Source organism: Tamandua tetradactyla, chromosome 6 (genome assembly GCF_023851605.1).
Source record: "Tamandua tetradactyla isolate mTamTet1 chromosome 6, mTamTet1.pri, whole genome shotgun sequence".
NCBI classification, from domain to species: Eukaryota; Metazoa; Chordata; class Mammalia; order Pilosa; family Myrmecophagidae; genus Tamandua; species Tamandua tetradactyla.
This window is the reverse complement of record NC_135332.1, coordinates 2,108,728-2,127,690: the sequence shown is the minus strand read 5'-3', so window position 1 is coordinate 2,127,690 and position 18,963 is coordinate 2,108,728. Positions and strand designations below refer to the sequence as shown.

The 18,963-nt window shown below is 52.7% G+C and overlaps 2 protein-coding genes across 4 annotated transcripts in view; both read right to left on the bottom strand.

Moving 5' to 3' along the window:
- Positions 1–9,981, bottom strand: part of SLC5A10 (solute carrier family 5 member 10) — a 50,590-nt gene extending 40,609 nt beyond the window's left edge. For both annotated transcript variants that reach the window (XM_077163429.1, XM_077163428.1), the window contains exons 1-6: positions 8,874–9,981; positions 8,430–8,577; positions 6,423–6,494; positions 5,988–6,092; positions 5,593–5,652; positions 5,055–5,159 (exon numbers count right to left, since the gene is read on the bottom strand). In XM_077163429.1, coding sequence (XP_077019544.1) covers positions 5,055–5,159; positions 5,593–5,652; positions 5,988–6,092; positions 6,423–6,494; positions 8,430–8,577; positions 8,874–9,178 — 795 coding nt within the window. In that variant the 5' untranslated portion in view covers positions 9,179–9,981. The remainder of the gene's footprint in view (positions 1–5,054; positions 5,160–5,592; positions 5,653–5,987; positions 6,093–6,422; positions 6,495–8,429; positions 8,578–8,873) is intronic.
- PRPSAP2 (phosphoribosyl pyrophosphate synthetase associated protein 2) overlaps positions 8,508–18,963 on the bottom strand; it is a 63,763-nt gene continuing 53,307 nt past the window's right edge. The window contains exons 12-13 of one of the 2 annotated variants that reach the window (XM_077163434.1): positions 9,986–10,022; positions 8,508–8,577 (exon numbers count right to left, since the gene is read on the bottom strand). In XM_077163434.1, the coding sequence (XP_077019549.1) occupies positions 9,987–10,022 (36 nt within the window). In that variant the 3' untranslated portion in view covers positions 8,508–8,577; position 9,986. Of the gene's footprint in view, positions 8,578–8,978; positions 9,061–9,985; positions 10,023–18,963 lie in introns of those variants that run through there. The other variant, XM_077163433.1, reaches the window with a different exon arrangement.

The window sequence follows — 18,963 nt, the reverse complement described above, 5'->3', positions numbered from 1 at the left end:
GCCGCTGGTCTCATCCGCCTGCTCCAGAACCCTCAAGGGCTCCCTGCTGCCACAGGCAACGAACAGAGTTGTCTGCTTGCTTTTTTGGTCTGAGTCCCCTATTTATCCCCACCCTACCCCCCGCTGCTGCCTGCTACCCCCTTGCTCCTTTTCGTACCCCAGGCAGCCCACCTCCCCGCTGCACACGTGTAAGGCCTTCTGCCTTGGGGGCTCCTTCCACGCGTACCCAGAAGCCACGCGGGTCCTTTGGCCGGTCTTCGCCACTTGCTTCCCACACAACACAGAAGCCACGGCAAGCGCAGACGGCTGGGAGTGGGGCAGCGTCTGAGGCGTTTTTTCATCTCCTCTCACTTCACTCCCCCAAGTCCCGTGGTGGGAGGGGGTGTCACTATCAACTCTACTTGGCAGGGAGTGGGGGACAGTGAAAGAACTTGCCAGAAGCCCCACGGGTGAGGGACCAGGCTCAGGACCCCACCCTGCACCTGTAGGTATGCTGCCCCCCAGACGGTGGGCTTGGGCCCAGGAAGATGCCCTCTGGGGAGCTGGGCGGACCCCCAGCAAGCGGCAGCGGGCGGTCTCCAGGAAGGGACGGGTCAGTGCAGCTGTTGGAGACCCCACTGTACCTCCCAAGGTCAGAGGAACATGGACGGGCACCCACAGGCTGACCCCCTCCCCACTTGGAGCCCCCTGGCTGCCTTCCTTCACAGGGTCACAGAGAGGACCCGGGGGGCCCCTGCCCTGACAGTAAAGGCTGACTATGCCGACGCCCCCAGATCTTCCCCTCAGGGATTCAAACCAGAAACATACCCCTTCACCTTCCGTGTACACAGCACTCTCCCCCCAGACCCCTCTAAGAGAACAGGGGTGCTGTACTGCTCCCCTTATTCTGTTAAAGTAAAATAAATGACCACCCGCGCTGGGCTCCGCTGGGAGAAGACCCCTTCCAAGAAGGGCTTTTCCGGAAAACAGAACCGTTGGCCTGCAGGGGCTTTCCTGGAAAATGGGACACTCCTACAGGGCAGCCGAGGAGCTGCACTGCTGACAAACTCACTGTCCTGGTGGAGACGGCTTCTCAGCCGGAAGGAGCCAGCTCCCGCTTTGTGATGGAAACCAAAACTTAATCTCGGCCCGGCGGAGCAGCTCCCTTACCTTCGGTGAGCCCCCCTTTCCCGCCCTTCTACCTTCTGAACCGGTGTGACCCTAAATGGGTGCACAGCTTTCCTTTTGTCGATTTCTGTGGGCCCCTTTGCCTGCTTCTTTCATTACTCTCTGGTCATTGATAGTTACTCTTTGTCTGTTGGCTTCGTGGGCAAGAATGCATGGTTCTGCTCGCGTAGGGCCAGCACACAGTGGGTCCTCAGTATGGGCTCCTTCTCCTACATCAGGCACTGGCCAAGGAGCACCCCCAGGCCACAGTTGTCCCACGCATCCCCATGCTGGCTGCAACCACAAAGCCTGCTCATTTACTCTCCAGCCCTTCTCAGACGACCTCAGCCGACCCCTGGTGTAGGTGAACTCGTTCGTTCCTGTGACGTGTTCATTCATTCATTCATTCATTCATTCACTCAGCTAGCTACTCACTCACTCAGTAAACAGCCCCGGCACCTGCAATGTTCCGAGCACACAGTAGCATTTGGGCTGTGTCGGCAAAGAGGAAAAGTGGGGGGACTAGCAAGGGGCATTACCAGAACCATATCCACATGCCAGCAGACATATGTGTATGCAAAAGATGGGCAGGTCACGCTGGGGCAGGGCCAGGCTCCCTGAGAAGGCCAATCCCACAGATGCACCCGAGGTCAGGGAGGGAGGCAGCTGCACCTGCAGGGGAAATGATTTCCGGGCGGGAAATCCCACAGTTGTGCAAAGGCCCTGGGGTGGGGTCATGGCTGGGGTGGTGTGGGCCGAGGGAGGAGAGAGGGCTAAGGCCAATGAGGGGCCAGGAAATGGAAATGGAAACTGTGCTGGTCTTTGCCCAGGCTCCTGGGGAGATAAACTGTACATCTTAGAAATTTCCCCCAACAGGAGCATCTTTTGTTCTCCATGGTGGGCCTAGGACCACACCTGGAGGTGCATATGCTAATGAGACGCAGGTGTGGTTCAGGGGTGGGGCTTTGAGTCCCTTCAGCCCATATCAGCTCCCCCCACCTCTGCTGCATAGCCATGCGAGGTGCTGGAAGCCAATGAAGTCTCCACAACCACAGGTCACACGAAGGAAGCCTCCCTGCTTTCCAGAGCACCCAGCAATGGAGCCCCCCTGGCTTCCACAACGACTGGGCACCAGGGAGCCGCTCTGTGTTGACCCGAGCCTCGGTTTCCCTTATCTGGGTGCCAGGAGGCTGGTCTCCGTGCCCTGCCACCGCAGGCCCCAGGGACGCAGCAGGCAGGCCCTGACATCTCTGGACAGGCTGCGGCTAGCACATGGGGCGTTCCTGGGGCTCGGTCAGTGAGGTTAGGGCCTCGGGGCTGGCCACACGTGGACTTCAAACAGCTTCTCCCCAAAGCCTCGACCAGGGCACCCCGTCCTTCCCAGGCCCAGCTCAGCAGTCACGGTCCTTGTACTCCACCCCCTGCTTTCGTCCAGCAGCCCCACGTGGGCTCTGCCTCAGCCTTGTCACTCCTCACTTAGTAGCTAGGTGAGCCGAGTCATCCCTCACCCCAAAGCTTGCTAGTGGCCACAGTGGTGGCTGAAGCCCACGTCAGCTGCGGAGCTGGGACCCTCGGGAGGCCGTTCATCTACTGTCCTTGGCCTGCTGATGGCCCCTCTCCAGGTCTCCGTTTTCTCAACCAGGTAGAGAGGGTGGTGGGGCGGCCCCTGAACACAGGTCCACACCCTCAACCCGGAAGCTGGGAACAGGACTTTGGGAAAGAAATTAACGACCCGAAGAGCTCCTCCTGGGGGCCCCGCATGGCCCTAAGTCCAGGGCCAGGTGTCCTTGTAAGAGACAGAGGAGCAGGCTCGGGGGGATGGGGCAGAGGTGGGGGGCCGCGGCCACAGGCCAAAGACTCCTGGGGCCCCAGAAGCGGGAGGAGCCCCCGTGAGCCCCTGCAGCCCCGCCCGCACCTCCATTTCCTCAGTCCCATTGCTTTGGCTGCCCAGTTACAGCGGACAAGATGCCCCCATGGCCCCAGCCCCCACCCCGCTGCAGGCACTGCTCATTCCACCCGCTTCAGGCCTGTCTCCTCTACCGTAAGATGCAAACCCTCCACAGGACGAAGCTGCGGTGGGAAAACCAAGCTGACCCAAACAGACCCGGCCCGCCTGGCCACCTCCCCGGGATGCAAGGCCCCTTGGCTGAAGGCGGCAGCCGGAGCCACGCTGGCACGCAGATCACCTCACATGGGCGCTGGAGCTGGCCCCGCCTGCCGCAGTCCGCCCCCCCCCGTGCCCTATCACCCGCCCCCACTGCTCTCAAAGGCCCCCTGAGCCCCCACCCCGGGTCCGTGCCCTCCCCAGACACGTCCTACATGGCACCCCACCCCGGCCCCTCAGCATCCTTCCAGTGCACGAGAGCCCAATTCTACAGCGCCCCCAGCACATGCCCCACCTATGGCGCCATCTCCTTTGCGCGTCTGACCCCCTGCGTGGCTGAGCAGCTCCAGGAGGCGGCACAGGAGGGTCTGGAGTGGAGGACATGGGGGCGGGTATGGGGGTCTCCGGGGCAGTTCCACCAGGCCTGAGGGACACCAGAGAAAGACTCTCTGATGGGGATCTGGGATAATTTGAATATGCAAATTCACAGAGGCAGAAACTGGAATAAAGGGTAGGGTGGGGGGCCAGTTGGTGGGGGGTGGGAATGCCCAAGGGGCACAGAGCTGCAGTGGGTGGCAAGCCGCCCTGGGAATGGGTGGGGGGATGCAATCAACACCACTGACTTGCCTATTTGGAAGGGGAAGTTTAGTTGCATATATGCTACTGGGACACAAATAAAATATATTTTTTTTAAGTAGGAAGCCCTAACGTAAATTATAAAAAAGCCAGGGCCTTAATGTAAACCACGGTTGCAGTATGTGGGCAGACGTCAGTCTTCTTTCACAACTGTACCAAACGTACTCCCTAAGCGAGGTGTCGACAATAGGGGTCACACGGAAAGTGACTTTTCTGCAGGCTTGTCCTTAAGCCCACAACATCTCTAATAAAGTGTGTATGAAATGATGCTTGCTCTGCTCCCCTCCCCTCCCTGAGCAGCTGAGCCCCAGTGCTGCCCCACGGCACGTGCCCAAGGCGGAGCAGGTGGGGGCTCCAGAAGCCCGCAGAGGGGTGGTGGGGCGCCCCCGACGCCTGGTTCCTAGGGGGCCTCTCCCTCAGCTCAGTTGGCACCCCCCGGGGTCCCCAGATCCAGGTGGATGGCCCAGGAGGCCGTGTCGGCACCGAGGGCACGGCCAGGGCTCCACGGAGCGGCCACCATGGAGGGGGTGTCATGCCTCCTCCCAAAAAGGGAAACCGAGGCTCAGGGAGGCCAAGTCCCAGGTCCAGTTTACCCAGCCAGGGACTCAGGCTTGGTGCCTTCCTGTCCCAAAGGTGCCCTTTAGAGGCCTGGAGACAGGTAGGCCGCTGCCAGCGGAGCTCAGGGGTGAGGAGAGGAGGGCCTGACTTTGCCACTCACGCCCTGAGAGGCTTTGGGCGAGTGACTTCCCCTCCCTGGGCCTCGGTTTCCCTCTCGGTAAACTCAGGGGCTTGGACAAGATAAGCACTGAGCCCCTGCTAACTCGGACATCCTAGGGTGCTTTCTGCTCCTGACGTTGCACAGAGCCTAGGGTAAGAGGCTCCTTCTGGAACGGACCCCCCCCCAGGCCAGAGGGTGCCCCCTCCCCTGGGGTCGCCGTTACTGGAGGGTGTCAGAGGCCCTGGGAGGAGTTGGGGGGGCCGAGGCCTCACGTAGGAGGTCCTGCACCCCTCCTGGGGACCTGGCCCAGCCTGGGAGCTCCTGAGGAAGGCCCTCGCTCGGGGCCCCGCACCCCAGCCCTACGCGCCCTAGCTCACTAGGCGGCCTGGGAAGTCGTCCCCTGTCTTGGGCCTCAGTTTCCCCGCGGTTCCCGGGGCCCAGGCAGCTCACTGAGATCTTGGTGAAGATGGAGAGCAGCAGCGACAGCACGGACAGGCAGGTGCGGATGCGGCGGCCCCCGAAGCGCCTCTGCAGGTACTCGGGCATGGTGACGATCTGTGGGTGAAGGAAGGCTCAGTGCTCCAGAGGCCGCGGGCCCAGGGGCCTCAGGAGGCCGCAGCGGGGCGGGGTGCTCGGCCCTGAGAGCACATCTGGGGTGCCGGTGGCAGGGCCATGGCTGGGCCGAGGGCCGACAGGACACTGTCAGAAGAAGCCTGGGCGCGTGCTAAGGAGGGCTGGGTGGGGCGGGCTCTGCAGGGTGTAGAGGGGTCAGGCAGTGCGGGGTCCACTGTGGGTGCCCAGGGGGTGTCAGATGAGGGGGCTGAGGGCCGAGAGGGTCTGCTTGCGAGGTAGTGGGCCAAGTAACGACCCAGCACCGAAGCTCCCTAACATTGCCACGAGGCCATGGCCGCCCTGACTCCACCACCAGTCGCGTGGACAGAGGCCAGGACTGTCCCCTGCGGCCCCACCCTGGGCTGGACAGACTCACCCCCGAGGAGATATAGATGGGTACGAACACCCAGGCGAGCGCCAGCAGCACGTACGTGGCCTAGGGGGAGCATAGAGATAGGTTCAGGCCATGGGTCGGGGACACAGCCAGACGCTGCCAGCCCGGGAGGAGCTGGCCAGCCGCTTCTCCCCTCTGGGGCTCTGGGAACAAGGGGGCGAGGGGCCCAGCCAGCAGCCCCCTGCTCACTGTACCCTCCGGGCCTTTGGGGTTCTAAAGACCAGGCCTTGTAGGAGCACAACTGTGGGACGCTGGCCATTGGTGGACCTGGGAGTGGGGCACTGCCCCAAGACCCCCGAGAGGTGTGATGTGATGGCGTCACGGCCAGTGCCCTCTGCCCCACCCTGCCCACAGCCTGTGCTTCTGTGGGAGCTCACATGCCACTCGAAGCCGGCCACAGCCACTCCCCCAGCTGCACCCGAGCCCGCCAGGCCAATGAAGAGTCCAGAGCCCTCACTGCTGGCAAAGAGGGACGCCCCAATCTGGAAGAGAGAGGGGAGACATAGGCGGCAGGTCCACAAGGAGGGGACAGGCAAGGTGCCCAAGGCTCGGAGAGGTCAGCCACCATCCCAGGGGCAGCCATGCAGCTGGCCAGTGGCGACTCCAAAGCACCCCCGTGACACGAGTCTGGCCTCCTGTCCCTATATCCCCCATGCAAGGACCACGCCAGCCTTGAACTGCCCCATCACTCAGTAGGCCTGGGCAGTAACCCAGGGTGACCCTGGGTGAAGTGGTCTCAGGGATGCCAGTGCAACTGCCCAGGGGTCAGGTTCCATCCCCAGACCATGGGTGGTGGGGGCAGGGGCACTCACCGGCCACCAGCTCATATCCCGGCCCGCCAAGAAGTAGCCGCTCACAGTGTTCCTGCTGGCCCGGCACGAGGACTGCAAGGACAGGGGCGAGGCTAGAGCCGGTGGGCACTGCCCGGGCAGGTGGGACGGGTCAGCCACCCAGACACGGCCTGGGGTGCCTCAGGGAGCTGGGCCGGGAGCTGCTGGACAAGTCAGCAGCTGGCTCCTGGGTAGAGCCCCAGAGGCACCGGAGCAAGGACACAAACAGATGCCCGACGCCATGCACGCGGCCATGGGCCTCACAGTGGCCAAAGGGCCAGCAGCTCGGGGGGGTGGGGGCAGGAGGAAGGGCCAGACGCAAAGCCCCCCACCCAGCTCTGCACTGCCAGCCGAACCCCACCTGTTCTCAGCCTGGAGCGCCTCCCTGCCCTTCCCTCCTCCCCCCTCTCCTCTCCTCCCTTCCCCACTCCCTCCCCCCTCCTCCTGTCCGCAATCTTGCTGGGCCCCAGACCTGGCTCTTGCCTCTGCTGCCGGCTCAGCACCCCCGGATGCCCCCTCCTCGGAATTCCCAGCCCACGCACTGATATGCACAGAAGTGGCAAGCAGCATTTGCGGCAGACGTGACAAACTCAGGCCCCCAGCTCTGGGGTCCGCCCTGAGAGGGGCAGCGCAGCTGTCTCATGGGGCTGAGAAAACTGAGGCCCAGGGAAGTCAAGGAACTTCCCCCAAAACACATAGCTGAGCCGGGACTCAAACCCAGCCCTGGGTTGATTACTATTTCATCTTCAATCACCCGATAATTCTGATTATTAACTCCAAATCACTTCTATCCTACCCCTACCCCAGCTGCCACTCCTACTACCACTTACTATTCCTACCGCTGCCACCTTGCCCTACTTCCTCCACTACCCCTAACGCCGACCTCTGCCCCAAAGTCCTGCTAGTGTCACCCCTTCCTCCTCTCCTAATACTGCTAGCACCCCACCACGAGTCCTCCTACCCTACTGTCACCTACCACGGCCTCTACTACTGCACTCCCACTCCTACTGCACCTATCCTGCCACCCCCTCCCTGCTCTGCCCCTGCCACTCCTACCCCGGCCCCCCTCTGCCCAGCTCTCACCCCTCTTGCTGCAGTCTCCACCTGGCCCCAGGCCTGGGGCTCCTGTGCCCACCCATCACCATCCCTCCACCACAATGCTGCATAACCCACCCCGAGGTCTCCCAACCCCCAGGCCCTCAGTCCCAGGCCCGGGGCTTCAGGGGCTGAGAGGGGCACTTGCCCACCCCAGGGGCCTGTGCAAAGGCAGGGCAGAGCTGCCCAGGCCTCCTCCTGGAGCCAACAAGCACCTCCTTCCACGGGGCAGGCCTCAAATACCAGCACCAGCGTGGGGAAAAGGGGAGCCCCCCACCGGTGCCAGGGCCTGGGGTCGCTGGGCTCCCTGCCTGCACTCAGGGCCCCTCGCCAGTGGAGGCCGCTGGACCCTCCCGATGCGTCACTTCTCCTTCCTGGCAAGTGGCCGATGAGCCAGGGCTGGGCTGCAGAGTGTGATTCCCCAGGAAGCTTGGGGAAAAGAGCCCCCGGCCCGGCCTGCACCCCCCTTGCCCTGTCCTGATACTGCGGTGCTGACTGCAAACCAGCCCCCAGGATGCTGTGGTCCAGGCGGGCGTGCGCCCCTGGGGGTCCCCAGGCAGCAGGGCCAGGAGCGATGGAGGGGTCTGATCCAGCCTGGAAGCGCCCACGACACTGGCCGTTAGAGAGGGGACCCCCTCTTCCTCCCTTGTTAGACTGAGAAGCCCAGCCTGGAGAGAGAGGGGGGCCCGGGCAAACTGCGGGGCCAGGGTGCAGGGAGCACCGGGGCGCAGGGGGCACCACTGAGGCCGTGCGAGGTGCAGGGGGCACCAGGGCATAGGGGGCACCAGGACATAGGGGGCACTGGGGTGCAGGGGGCACCGGCTGAGGCCGCGGTGGGGCTGCAGCTGTGGACCGTGCCCAGCCCTGCCCGCCTGACCCCGAATACACCCTCACCCAGAGGCCCACGGCAACGTTCAGGGCGAAGTAGGCGGCAATGACCGCGATGTCGGCGGCGTGGAGCTGCGGAGCCGGTCCGTGGGGGCCGTTGGTGGAGTTGTCGGCCGCCATCCTGCAGCGCCCAACCGGCCAGGTCCGGAAGGCTCTGCGCAGGGAACGACTGATGATTAAACCCAGCCCACAGCAGCCCCTCCAGCCGCGTGCAGCTGCTTCAAAGGGCAAGTTGGGTCCCCCTTGCCCCTCCCGGGGGTGGGGTGGGGGGAGGGAAGTCCCAGAGTGCGGGCATGGCGTGGGGAGGTGGGGGGGCCAGGGGAGCGGGAGGAGGGGCGGGGCTAGAAGCAGGGGCCTCTGAAGCCCAGGGGAGGCCTGGGGGGAAATAATGGGTGAACTCAGTGGGTCTGAGGGCAGGTGGAACATTCTGGAAAGACAGGGCTGTGCTACCTGAAGTGAGGCTTGAATAATATTTTGTTCTCAGGAGTGGGGAGGGCTCTGGGCTGGCAGCCCCTCTCTGGGGCACTGCCTAAAGGGCAGCCTCCTCCTGCTGCCGTCGGGCTGCGAGGGGCCTGGGGGGAGATCCCCCGCACTGTGGATTTACTCCCACCATGGCTGTCCTGGACCTCCAAACGTCCTGCATGGGACAATAAAGGCTGGTCTTGACTGGTCACTCTGCTTCTAAGCTGAGAACTCACTCTTGGTCCCTCCCCATGGCCAGCTGTTCCCTCATCACGGCCTGCCCGCGACCGCATAGGGACCAGATATGCCCCGTGACATGCGGGGGAAACCCTGCTGGTCACCTGGCTGCCCAGGGTGGGGACCTGGCTGCCTGGGATGGGACGAGGACCCAGAACTGGCCTCAGAGTCTCCCAGTGGGACAGCGGGGCCTCGAGTCCCTTCGGGCTCCACTGGGGCCCTTTGCATGGGTTAAATCGGTGCACGGCAGGGTCACAAGCCTTGCCCTGGGCGTGTAAGGCGTTTGGAGCTTGACCAGCACCCGTGGCCCTTCCAGAGGCGTTAATGAGTGAACTGCCACTGGACACGCCAGCCGCTGTCTGTTGGGCCTGTTACTCGGTAACCAGGGGGCAGAGGGCACAGGCAGGGCTGGGCCAAAGCAGGGAAAAAGTCACCACTGGTAGGAAATCCCAGGCGGGCTCGGACGACCCCCTCCGCACCCACCCGCTCCACACAACACACCCAGCCTGGACGGCGTTTGCTGTCCCCGTGTTGGCTCCAGCGGGCCCGGGTGTGGCGGGTCCTCGGCGGTTAAACAGAAAAGTGCCGTCGGGCCTGGCAATTCCACCCCTAGTATGTCCCCGAAGCACCTGGAAGTGGGACTCAGACAGATGCTTGCATGCCCATGTTCATCGCAGCATTGGTGACAGCTGCCAAACTGGGTGGAAGCACCCAACGTCCATCCACAGGCGAATGGAGGAACAAAATGTCTCTACCCAGTGTGGTGGTGGAGGCTGGATGGAACCCAGAAAAAAGCCCGCCCTTGACACTAGTCCATTCCCGCGGCACGGGCCCTTTGTGAGGGGTTTTGAGGTGTGGCTCACCTCATTCAGGCTGCGTCTCGGTCCTCTTAGTGGGGTCCTTCATGAGAGGAGAAAAGACAGAGAAGCTCAGATAGACAGAAGCCGAGAGAGGACACACAGAGAAACAGAGAGGAAGTCTCTGAAGCCAGAAGCTTCCAGAGCCCAGGACTGCCAGCACCCAGTCTTCAGGGAGAAAGCATCACCTGCTGGTGCCTTGATTTGCACATTTTTCATGGCCTCAGAACTTTAAGTTTTAAACTTAATAAACCCCCATTGTAAAAACCAGTCCATTCTATATTGCATTTTGTCAGCTTTAGCAAACCCAAATACACAATGGAATATTATTTGGCCTTGGAAAGGAAAGAAGGGCTAATCACATCCATCACGTGGATATGATTATGCAAACATTAGGCTGAGTGAAAAGAGCTAGTCACAAAACGACAACTTTTTATTTCTTTTTCTGGAGGGATGAAAATGTTCTAAGAAATTATCTTGGTGATGAATATACTACTATGTGATGATATTGTGAGACATTGATTGTACACTATATAAGGAATTTTTGCATGTTAAGAGTGTTCGTGTTTGTACGTTGTTTGGGTCTGTCAATTAAAAAAAAAATTAAAAAAAAGGACAGCTATTGCATGATTCCACTTTTATGAAATATCTAGATGAATCAAATTCACAGGGACAGAGAGCAGATGAGAGGTGACCAGGGGCTCAGGGTAGGAGGGAGGGAATGGGCAGTTAAGGCTCAATATGTACAGTTTCTGTTTGGAGTATGGAAATGTTTTGGTAACGAACAGGGGTGATGGTAGCACAGTCTTATGAATGTGATTAATGCCACTGATTATACACTTAAAAATGGTTAAAACGGCAAATTTTATGTTATATATATATATATATATATTTTAAACATATCATAAATTGAAAGATCACTTTGCCCTGGTCAAAAGGCCCCAGCTGAAAAATGTTCATATTTATTAAACCTGTTTCATAAGGTCAAGTCATTTAATCAATAGTGCTTGATCCCCTCTTCTCTGCCTGGGCCCCAGAACTTAGAACTCAAAGGACAGACGCTCCACTTCTGGTCGAAAGCCCTGGGGGACAGGAAGCTCTGATGGAGCGGGCAGCAGGTGGTGGCAGCAGAGGCGATGGATGGAGAAATGACACCGAGCCTTGACCATACTCGAGCCCCTGGTCCCCCGCCCTCCCAGCACGGATCCCCACCCTGAGGGCCAACCCTTCTACTCTGAGGCTCGCTTCCCAAGATGCCACCTGCGCCAACCCCCTGGAAGCGGCACCCCACAGCGGGACGCCATCTCAACTTGTGAGCGCCTTCTCCCTGGACGGGGAGTAGGGTTGGGAGAGCTGGCCAGGGTGCAGGTGGGATGGCTGGAACCGTGCCTGTATTTTTTCGGGGGGGGGGGGGGGCTGCGTGGTGATTTATTGACTTTCCTTCGGGGGCTCAGAATTGTGCATGGGACGCGACTTGGGTCCATCATGTGCCCGGGCACAGAATCACTGCCGCCCACCCAGCTGGAGGACCAAGCCGCTGGGGCCTCGCTGCGACCTGCCTTCCATATCCACGCCAGCTCGCCACTGCTCCCGCCTCTGAGGCAACGCAGCCACCTATCATAACTTCTGTTCAACAGCATCTATCTTTCTGTCCTATAAAACACGAGAGGACGGAGTGCCCGAGCTCCGTGGGTGAGGGTGCACAGGTGCAGAGAGCTGGCTCCAGGGAAGGGGCTGAATGAATCAGCTCCATCCCCCCTGCAGAATACATAGCTATAAAGTGAGGTGGTTTAAAAATTGATGTGGAAAGATGATACATTTTTAAAGGAAAAAACAAGTTACAGAACTAGTATACTTATCCCCTTATTATATACAGAAGTACATGTCTACAGACATTTGCACACCAATGTTCATGGCAGCATTATTCACAATCACCAAAAGATGGAACCAAACCAAATGCCCATCAAAGAAGAGTAGATCAACAAAATGTGGTAAATACATACGATGGAATACTATGCAGCAATAAGACAAGATGATGTCCTGAAGCACATGACAAGAGGGATGAGCCTTGAGGACATAATGCTGAGTGAAATAAGCCAGGCACAAAACGACAGATATGGCATGATTCCACATAAAAGTGGATAATCAGAGGCATAATCAGAGGCTTATAATATAGAATATAGGTGACCTAGAGATACACAGGAGCTAGAGATGGGTGAACCCATCTCTAGTTAATGAGGTTGAACTCCAATGTAAGAGAACAGACAGAAGTGAAGGTGATTCTCTAGTGGGTCTATGAGTAATATTACCATATTGCAAGTGAACATGATTGAAAGGGGTTGTATAGACCTACATGTCCCACTGATTATCACTTGAAATATGAATTAGTTCTTGCAAGAATTACTTCAAAGAAATGATTCTTGTATGAAGAGTGTTTAAGTCCAGGGTACAGGGGGAAAACTACTATTGCATTCTATGAGCTCTGTTCAAAAGGAAACCATCAGCTACCATAGCAATAGCAGAGGTGAATAATGGGGGAAGGGACAAGAGTTAAGAAGCGGTTTAGATTTCCTATTTGGCGAGGGTGTGTTTATTGGTTTTCTTTCTCTTGGGAACAATGAAATTATCTAAAATTGAGACTGTTGATGGACTCTGGACTTTGGACATTATACATGATGCCTGATTAAAAGCAAGTGGCTGAAGGATGCAGTGACAATGGAGCAGACTGGCGAACGATGGTGTATACTTACGAATGAAGGCTGTGCTGTTACAAAAAAGGAACAATGTCATGAGGCATGCAACAATGTGAATGAACATATGAAACATTTGGTGAGACAAAATAAGCCAGAAACAAAAAACAACAATGGTAGGGTCACCTTTAGAAAATGCTTATAAGAAAACACGGGCCAAGATTGTAAGCTTTTAGAGCAGACACATTAAGTCCAGAGTGGCAATTATTTCTGGATTTCGAGAGGCTATTTTATATAAATAACCTGATATTTAGAGATAAGAACGAAGTCCTCCAGGTTGGGGTTAAGCTAATTCAGAACACAGGGGTAAGGAAGACAGTGTCTATATCTTAGAACCACACACACTCTTTGAGACCAAAGGAAGAAATGTTTATTTGGTCTGCAACTGAAATTCTCTGTAGAACATAATCTAACTCAACCTATCTGTACAGCCCATTTGAAAAACTGAAACACAGGGAGTACAGAAGAAAGAAGAGGTCGTTTAATCCTGTATAGATTATTGTAATGCCTGGATACATCCTAGAGTATATTAAGCAGATAATCAAAAAGTATTGGCTGGGTTCAATTCCCAGAGCCTGCCCATGCCAAAAAACAAACAAACAAACAAAAAATGTATTGGCAAAGTCCCTTGAGGGATGGGAGAAAGAACGTGGAACTCTTAAACCTTACCATCAGGGAATCCCCTGATACTGTGTCAAACTTTAGGGGCACCCAAATCAATAGGCCATGCCCTAGATCCTGAGGCTTACTCTTGTGAAGCTTATGTAGGTAGCAGAGAAGCTCTGCCTACCTATAGGCATGCCTAAGAGTTACTTCTGGAGGACCCCTGTTGTTGCTCAGACGTGGCCTCAGTCTCTCTAAGCCCAACTCTGCAAGTGAAATCACTGCCCTCCTCCTTACGTGGGACATGACATCCAGGGGTGAAAGTCTCCCTGGCGATGTGGGAGATGACTTCCAGGGATGAATCTGGCCCTGGCACCATGGGATTAACAATTCCACCCTTACCAAAACAGGGAAAAGAAGTGTAACTAATAAAATATCAGTGGCAGAGAGAGTTCATAAACAGTCGAGAGGCTACTCTGGAGGTTGGTCTTACACAAGCTTCAGGTAGACCTTGCTACCTATCAAAACCTGCCAATCCCCAACCAGGACCATTCCAGCCACTACTATTGAACACCCAGGGCAATAGATAAGATTCCACAAGGGTTCCAGGCACTAGAGTAACTTTCCAGAAAACTACAACCTCCAAATATGTCCCTGGACCAGATAAGTTCTGAAACCTAGAGCGCCCAGCCTCTCCAGAACATCAGATAGTTCCACCTTCCTACCACATATTAGTGACAGACACTTCCAATATGAAAAATTTAGAATGGCCATTGCCCAAACACCCCTAAAGAAAGGGATGGAAAAATTAAAGGTGATGGTGGAGTTATACAGAGAAGATAGGATTTAAGAAATGGATATATTTTAGTCTCCAGTATCTTAGAGCAGCTAGAAAACCTAAAATTGTGGAATTGTAACCCATGTCAAACTGTGAAATCTGTTCTACAACTAATTGTGGTGCTGTGCTTTGGAATTTATTGCTTTTTTGTATATATGCTATTTGTTACACACAAAAAAGGAAAAAAGTCAACTGTGATAATGAAAAAATATTTAAACCTTCTAGCCTCCTATATTCTAGAGCAGCTGGAAGGAAAACAATCTGAGAGGAGTGTACGGTAGTCCGTGACAAACTCTGGGATCTGTCCTGTAACTTCTTATTGAAGAGTGCTTTGAAAACCATTGCTTTGTACTTGCTTTGTATAGATGTTATACTATACAATAAAAAAAGTGAAAAAAAATTCTCATTGTTCAAGCCAGCCCTTTGCATGATATTTGCTTGAGCAGCCAAGGAAACTTAAACCGCTGGGAACCCAAACTTTTCTTTTACAAATTCGATCCCAGGCCACCGTTTCCTGTACGCTGGCACTCATGTTTACAGCAGCTCAGTTAATCCCCACCTGGGCCGTTCTTGTGGGTCTCCCTTTGCTGTACAGAGTGGGAAGCCGAGGCTGAGGTGCACTGCTGACTGGGTGGCCAAGCTCTGGGTGCATGGGACAGGCCCCCAAGCATCTCATACTCAACCAGGCAGCCCTCATTATCCTCCCACCCAAACCCGCTCCTTCCCAAAGCTCAGTGGGGTGAGGCCCTGGAGAGCTGTCACCACCATCACCATCACCGTGTTCAGACACTCCCTGAGTGTGGACTCTGCACAGGCACTGCCCGCTTCCATCCTCTCAACTCCTTGACAGATGGAAAAAGTGAGGCTCACAGAAAAAACTTGTCAAGGCCATGAAGTAAGAGGCAGAGGAGGGGTTTGAACCCAAGCTGTCCAGCTCTCAAGGCTTGCCCTTTTATTATTAAACTTCTCGGCCCTTTACGGCCCATGGGAGGCATTGGGGGTTGGGAACAAATGATGATCCCCGTCCCCTGGGCCTCACGCCCCACGTCCCCAGCTGCTTGACTCGACTGTCTAAATACTTCTGGACTCTCACCTGGGTGATCTCACAGCCCAACTCATCTCCCTGCCTCTTGTCTTGCACTTTGATTCCCTCCACTATGCACAGGGTAGCAGAATGAGCCAAAACCAAACCCTTGACACGACTCACCTATTTAAGGATTACCTTTTATTGACACCTAATATTCATGAGATCAAGCCCAAGCTCTTAGGTTGCCACCTGGCCTTAATGCCCTGTGCAGCTCCAGCTCCTGCTGCTCCCAATTCTCACTTTAGGTTCAAGTCATACAGGCAGTCGCACTCCAAATCTCAGGTCCTTCTACCTCTTTGCCTACTGAGTGAATTTTCACTCCTCCTTGAAGACTGTGCTGAGATGTTACTGCAGGAGGGCCAAGATGCCGAGACCACTGGGGAATCTGCAAATGCTAAGGCCTCCAAGAACTTTCTTAGACCCAGAAGCCTATTTTTTTTTAGTTAACTTTTTAAAAATAGTATTTAATTGTGGCAAAATACACATCACATAAAGATCATTTTAACCACTTTAAGTGGACATATTCTGTAACTTTCACCACTATTTCCGGGCTATTTTCATGATCCCAAACCAAACCTCATACTCACTTGACAGTCACTCCCCATTCTCCAACTCGCCACCCCTGGTAACCACTATTTTGCTTTCTGTCTCTATGAATTTGCTTATTCCAAGTATTTTGTATAAGCAAACTCATATATTCGTCCTTTTGAATCTAGCTTATACTTCACGTTGAAGACATACAACATGATTTCTTCAAGGTTCATCCATGCTTGGCATATATCAGAACTTCACTTCTTTTTATGGTTAAACAATATCCCATGACATGGACATACTACCTTTTGTCTATCCATGCATCTGCTGATGGACACTTTAGTTGTTTCCACCTTTTAGCTATTGTGAATAATGCTACGATGAACACACAAATATCTGTGTGAGTCCTTGTTTTCAATTCATGTGTGTATATATATACCTAGAGATGGAATTGACAGGTCATGTGGTAATTCTATGCTTAACTTTCTCAGGAATCACCAAACTGTTTTCCACAGTGGCTGCACCATCCTACATTCCCACAAAAATGTACAAGAGTTCTTATTTTTCCACATCATGCCTATTCTTTTTAATGTGGTAAAACCAAAATTTATGCTCACCATTTTAACAATTTTAAAGTGTGCAGTTCAATGGCTTCCAGTAATATTCACGATGTTATGCAAACATCACTGCAATCAGACTCCAGAACTTTTTCACCACCCTAGATAGAAACCCTGCACCCATTAAGCAGCCAGTACCCATTCCCCCCACCCTACAAGTCTGCTCTCTGACTCCATGATTTGCGTTTTCTGGATATTTCATATAAATGGAATCATACAATATATGGCCATTCTGGTCTGGCTTATTTCACTTAGCAGAATGTTGAATTTCAAGGTTCCTCTATATCATACCATGTGTCGGAACTTTGTTCCTTTTTATGACTGAATAATAGTCCATTGTCTGGAGATACCATATCATTAGTTGACAGACATTTGGGCTGAATAAATTTGGGGGGTTCTGTTGTTAGGTGCATCTTCTTAAGAGACTTTCTTTTGAATCAATTTTTGTATTAAAGTCGAATTTGTCTGATATTAGTACAACCGATTCTATTTTCTCTTGGTTACTTCAGTTCTCTTTATGTTGCATGGAATATCTTTTTTTCTCCTCCTTTCATATTCAATCTAATTGTGTTTTGGGATCTAAAGTAAATCTCTTGTAGACAGTATATAATTGTATCATGGTTTGTTGTTTTTTTTATATTCACTATCCATTTTTTGCCAATCTCTGCCTTTGAATCAGATCATTTAATTCATTTACATGTAATGATAAGGCTGGACTCTCTGCTTTTTGTTTTCTACATGTCATATCTTTTTTCTTCCTTAATTCATCCATTACTGTCTTCTTTTGTGCTCAATATTTTCTATTTGAGAAAATAGAAAATTTTCTCAAATTGATGGTTTCTAGTGTACCATCCATTTTGATTCCTTTCTCATTCATTTTTCTATGTAACTTTTGTTTGTTTTCTTAGTGCCCTAAGAGGATTACAGTTAACACTTTAATTTATAATGATCTGAGTTAAAACCAACTTGTTTTCAAATATATACAAAAATCTTGTTCTTATATATCTCTACCCCCGCAATGTTATATTCTCATATATAACATGTCACATATTCTTTATGTATTGTGTGCTCATTAACCTAGATTTCCGATTATGTTTGCCTTTTAAATCATATAGAAAATAAGGAGTAGCTACAAATTTTAAAAAATGGTATTAACAACTTTCATAATTACCTGTGGAGTGACCTTTACAAGTGTACTTTATTTCTTCATGTGGAAATGAGCTACCCTCTGGTGTTCTTTCATTTCAGCCTGAAGGACTACCTTTACCATTTCTCGTAGGGCATGTTTACTAGTGATGAAATCTGTCCGTTTTGTTTATGATGGAATGTCTTCATTTCTCATTCATTTTTGTAATAGTTTGGCTGGATATAGAATTCTTGGTTGACAGTTTTTCTCTTTCAGCCTTTTGAATATGTTATCCCATTGCCTTCTGGCCTCCATGGTTTCTGATCAGAAATCAGTTGTTGATCTTATGTAGGATCCCTGTATTGAGATGAGTCACTTCTCATTGTCTCATGATTCCTTGCCCTTGGAAAGTTTGACTATGACGTGTCTCAGTGTGGATCTATTTCAGGTGATCCTACTTGGAGTTCATTGAGCTTCTTGGATGTGGAATTTCTATCTTTCATCAAATTTAGTAAGTTTTCAGTCATTATTTGTTCAAATATCCTTTCCACCCATTTCTCTCTTTTGCTTCTGGGACTCCCATTACCCATATGTTGGAACACTGATGGCATCCCACAGGTTTCTTAGCCTATTCATTTTTTTTTCTACATTATTTTTTTTCAGCAACTCAGTAAGGATAATTTCAGTTTTCCTCTTTTCAAGTTCACTGAGTCTTTCTTATGCCTGCTCAAATCTGTTGTTCAACCCTCTGATAAGTTTTTCATTTCAGTTGTTATAATCTTCAATTCCAGAATTTGGCTGGATTCCTTTAAATAATTTCTCTCTCCTTATTGATATCCTCTATTAGGTGAAACATCATTCTAATGGTTTCCTTTATCTCTTTGAACATATTTAAAATTGTTTATTTACATTTTTCTCTAGTAAATACAACATCTGGGCTTCCTCAAAAATAGTTTCTATTTCTTTTTCCTTACAGTAAGGGCCATTATCTCGTTTCTCTGATATATATATACACATATATATATATTTCTTTTGGAAAACAGCACATTTTTATTGCTATGATGTGATGACTCTGCAAATAATATTCTCCACCTTCCCCAGAATTTTTTCTTGTTGCTTATCATTTTGTTTGTTTAACAACGTCTCTGAACAAAATTTGTGGTCTGTATTCTTTGTCATGTGTAGCATGCTTAGTCTTTTTCAGTTAGCTTAGTGGTTAGCTAGTGATTCATTGAAGATTTCATTAAACACAGAGAATCAATCAAAAAATAAGCCTCCCATTCTCTGCAGATGGTCTGGGTGTATGTGGGAGGGCGTGCTGTCAGCACTCAGCGGGGCAGTTTATAGCTGTACCTTAGCCTTCACTTTCTACTTACACATAGACTGAAATAAACCTGAGATGGGAGTTTAGAGCCTTCTTAGGTCTTTTTGG